Below are 4450 nucleotides of genomic sequence, written 5' to 3' on the forward strand. Positions count from 1 at the left end.
GGGCGTCCCGCCCAATCCTCACCCCCCCCACACCAAGGATAAGCCCAGATCCCAAACGGGAGAGGCTCAGCCCCCCCCCCCCCCTTTGCCGGCATCGCTGCTCTGCGCATCCTGGCGGGAAACCAAGCTTCAAATGCGCCAGCGAAACGCGGGGGGAGAGAGAGAGAGGGAGAGCCCCTAGCACGGGCGCGGGCCCCCTCATCCTCTCCGGGGACCTCTGGGCCCAGGTTCCGGCACGCGCCTGCCCCGCTGGCTCGTGCGGCCGGGGGAGGGGAGGGCGGTGAGGACGCAGGGCGACGGGGCTGGTTGCGCGAGCGCGAGGGGTGGGCCAATCGTCGGGGCGACGGACGGCGCGTGGTTCGCGAGTGCTGGTCATCGGAAGGGAGAATGTGAGGGTATCGTGAAGGCGGGTTGGTCGTTGGTCGCGTAGGAAGCCTGTTGAGAGTGACACATGCTCAACAGGTGGCGTGGGTAAGGAAGAGATTGTTGGGCTGATGTCTACAATTGATGAGCACGTCCGGCCGCACGTCGGGATCGCGTGAGAAGGAGGCCCCCCAATCAAGTCGACCTTGATATGTTGGCTGGCTTGCTTGCTTGCTGGGAAGTGGTGAGAAGAGACGAGGGGTCGATGCTGAGGAACGGGGATGGATTGGCATGCCATGTCACGAGAGATAGACAACATGGTGCTACTGTGTGTGCAGTTCGTCAGGAGCTCTGCCGTCCTAGTTTGGCAGTCGAGATGATATCGTACAGTGCTTCGTAGACTTTCGACAATCCTGGAAGACCAACTAGGCACTACTCCTACTGTACCTCAGGAAGCGCGTGCTGAAGCTTGCATTCGAGCTATGCCCCGTTGGCAAGCACGCTCACCGACCTGGTGCTGGACTCTTTCTTATGGAGCAGGCCCCGTCGCATATGCCCGTCGATGGGGTCGAGGTGCAGCAGTTTCGGGCCTGCTGGCATGCAGACTGAGGAGTCTCGAACGAGCTGGTGGCGGGCGGGACCGTTCCGACGAGATGTAGGCCGGGCGTTGGATGAGTTCATCGATTCCAGATCCCGAGCCATCTGGTCGCTGGATGGGCCTTGTCAGAGTCAACCAGAAAACCAGTCACTACTGTCTACGTCAGTTCTCAAATGGAGACAGGGACGCCATGTCTTTCTCGGCAGGCGCTCCGAGCTCGCCCATGGGGAAGACATGTTTAGGTGAGCTGGGGGGACGTGGGGGTTCTTTGCTTGAAGGGGGGGTTGTTGAGAGATGTATACAGCAGCTGGCGAGGAATGAGAGCAGCTCGTTTGACTGAGGAACGCAGCATTTCAGCAGCTGCCAACACACAGATGAGGCGGGCTCATTCTGACAGGTGATCGATCATCCCTGTTCGGAACCTGCGGGCTCTCTCTCTACCTAAGCAGGGTACCTTACCAGTACACACACCTCTTCTGTCCCAACATGGCCTGGCATGATGAGCGAACACAACCAAGCTGGAACCCCCGGCGATTGGTGCTGCAGCGGAAGACATCCGGAAGGTGTGGCCGCTAATCTGGGACAGGAAGAGTCAAGAGCAGGTACCAGGTCCCGGCGCTGCGACGTGCGTCTCCTCTGTCTCCGGCCTCTGCATGTTGAGTACTGTTGCTTCTTCGCAAAGCCTTGCTGTGAGCACGTCAGCACTGGCTGCCATTTGGCGACGAAACCAGACAGAGAGGTTTGAGGCACTATGCAAGGATTTTTTTTCGTCAAAAGAAAACCACCGCCAGATCAATAGGGTCGCGCAACGATGGGTTGTCTTCATGGCTTGTTATTTCTCGAGTCGTGTTGTTGCCTCTGGTGATGGCCGCTGGAATCGGGAGGGTGTGAGGGGACGAGGCACCCCCCATGGGCTCGGGACATGCGGCGAAAGCCACGATGGCAGCTGATGGGCAATTAAACTCGCCTGGGCTGGCGCGTGCCTGGGCCATTTTTTTTTTTGGGTTGCCCAACGTCTTGTCTCCGTCTCCAAATCTGGCCCTTCGAATCATCATTTGTCTCAGGCCCCAGCCTCAGCGATTGTGCCCTTTCTTTGTCCCCTCTTCTCAGCTCAGCCGTCACGAAGGTCAGCAGCAACATCGATACTAGATACGAAAAGAACTGCGGAATCTCAGGAGACGAAGAGTCTAGGCCCCAGGTGTCTAGGCCTGTTGCTGAAAATACCTACCAGATAAGGACAGCCCAGCAGCCTATGAGCCTAGAAGAGAGAGGGGGAAGGGAAGGGGGGGGGGGGCAGCCGAGGATGATGTCAACGGCATTGTGCTTGGATGCATGGAGGCATGGGAATGCAAGGCGCTGTGAGAAGAGGGGGGGACCCTTGTAGGCCCTGAGGCGAGGCACTTGACGTGATGTATCTGCTCCGTGCCAGGAATGTACGGCGACTGTGCTTCGAGAAGAGCGACATCGGACGACCACTCGGCCATGCCCCGCGAGCAGGTCTGTTCAGCGGTCCCTTCCACTGGCCAGCCGAGGCACTTACGCCACTCGGTGCCCGAATGAGTCAAGAGCCGTGCCATCAGAGTCTTCTTCGCGCTGCTCGCACAGTCGAATGACACCTGTCTACCTCAGAACGGAATCCCCAACTCACTGTTCCACCGCCTTTCCCCCACCCACACCCACCCACCAGACCATCGCCCACTACCATCCATGTACCTACCTAGCAAGCCTAGGTAGGTACCACCACCACTGCCAGCCCAGCCGGGCCAGCCCACCCACCCACCACCTACTACGCTCTGTCAGGGCAGCACGAACGAGAACGAGTCTTATTATCCCATCGTCGACCTGTGACCGCTCCTTTGGTTCGTTCAAGGCTCTGCACCTTGTTCGCCCGGCCGACGGACTTCTTGACCTCTGTCGTCTGGGAGGCTGCCACACCTCCTTCTTCCTCTCCCTACACAAGGACGACGCAACGATACCCTCTCCTCCCCCTCCTCACCAGAGTACTCCATCGAGTACCTTTCTTTCCTTTCCTGGATCGCACGACAGGCGATAAACTCCGATCAACCCTTCACCCGTCTGCCCCTTGTTGAGAGATATTTCTGCTCTCTTCTCCACACCACGACTACAACGGTTCTTCGGAATTCCTTTCCACTCTTTCATGTCTTCGAACAAGGTGGCTCACTTTTCGACTCAGAACGAATTCTGGGAGCGAGTACCGTTGATCATCGACGACCCCTCCACAATACCCTGATCGACGCGCGAGAACGTGAGCTCGCATGCCCACACCGGCGACCCGACGACAGCAGCCCAGCAATGACAGATTCCACATCGATCATTTTTCCTTTCCCCGGACGCAAGCGGCCCCGAGAGAGAAAGTTTGGTAAAAAGGAACGAAGCTCAACCACAGAGTACAATGGGCGATCCGGCCCCCCCTCGCAGGCGGTTCGCCCCTGTACCTATCGAGACGACTTTTCAGTCGGTCCGCAGCCAGGCCCCTAAGACGCAGCCCGGCGGACACACAGACGAGCTCACGCCCGAACCGTCGCCTCGCGAACAGTCGCCCGACCCAGTCGTCTTCCAGCCCGGCAAGAGGCGGTTCGCCCCTCAGTTGATCGAGACCTCGAGACGAACCCGCCGAGTCGGAGACACGGGCCCCGCCACCAAGCCCGCTGATAAGACCGACATCACCCCCTACACAAATCACATTTACGTCCAGCGCAACAAGTCGAGACGGAAACCCCGCGACCAGTCCTCGCACAACCAGACTGTCCTGCACAAGGGTGCCAGGCGTGAATCGGAAGATGAGAATGCAGGCAACTATGTGTTGGAGTGGGCTGCCAAGGAGGCCGAGCGCCAGATGCACGAAGATGCCCTCGCTGCCTTTCCCAACAGCAGGGCGCGGGAGGGTGGTGCCGCCCACTTCTACTTCCGCGAGAGCTCCGGCGACGATTCTCTGTCATCGAGCACATCGCCCGTGCCCCTCAGAGAGCAGCCCAAAGCCCTCCATGGACGCCAGCCCCGTGCCGCGCGACGTAAGTCGTCTGACCTGGGCTACTGGCACAAGCACATGCAGGAGCATGCGGAAAAGGTAGCGGCCGAGCGCGGCGACACGATGCACGATGCGGATGCAGATGGGGACCTGGACGGTGATGTCGATATGGACGATTCGGAGCTTGACAACATGGAGCTTGACAGCCCCCCCGATCCCATGTGGACGACCAACTCGCGTAAGCGTTCGCAACCTGGAGCAGCTCGCGGTCCCATCGGTGAGACCTACATGCCTCTGGTGGGCTCCACGACCACGGTCCTTCAGGAGACGAAGGCTGCCCAGGTCGGCCCTGCTAGCGCCACGTCATCGTCGGCGACGGGAAGACCCATCGGAGAATCACACATGCCTCTTGTGCCGCCGCCCGTCTCGGGCATGCCCGCTACGTCCCGACCGGCGCACCTCCCTTTTGTCAAGCCCTCGCAGATCCCGCCCGAGACGGG

General features: G+C 59.8%; 1 protein-coding gene across 1 annotated transcript in view; it reads left to right on the forward strand.

Moving 5' to 3' along the window:
• Nucleotides 1-3374: 3374 nt before the first annotated feature.
• Nucleotides 3375-4450, forward strand: part of VDBG_02920 (conserved hypothetical protein) — a gene marked incomplete at both ends in the record, with an annotated part of 1957 nt that continues 881 nt past the window's right edge. Inside the window, one exon of the mRNA XM_003006735.1 lies at nucleotides 3375-4393. Coding sequence (XP_003006781.1) covers nucleotides 3375-4393 — 1019 coding nt within the window. The remainder of the gene's footprint in view (nucleotides 4394-4450) is intronic.

Source organism: Verticillium alfalfae, genomic scaffold, assembly GCF_000150825.1.
Source record: "Verticillium alfalfae VaMs.102 supercont1.3 genomic scaffold, whole genome shotgun sequence".
In the NCBI taxonomy this organism is placed as follows: Eukaryota; Fungi; Ascomycota; class Sordariomycetes; order Glomerellales; family Plectosphaerellaceae; genus Verticillium; species Verticillium alfalfae.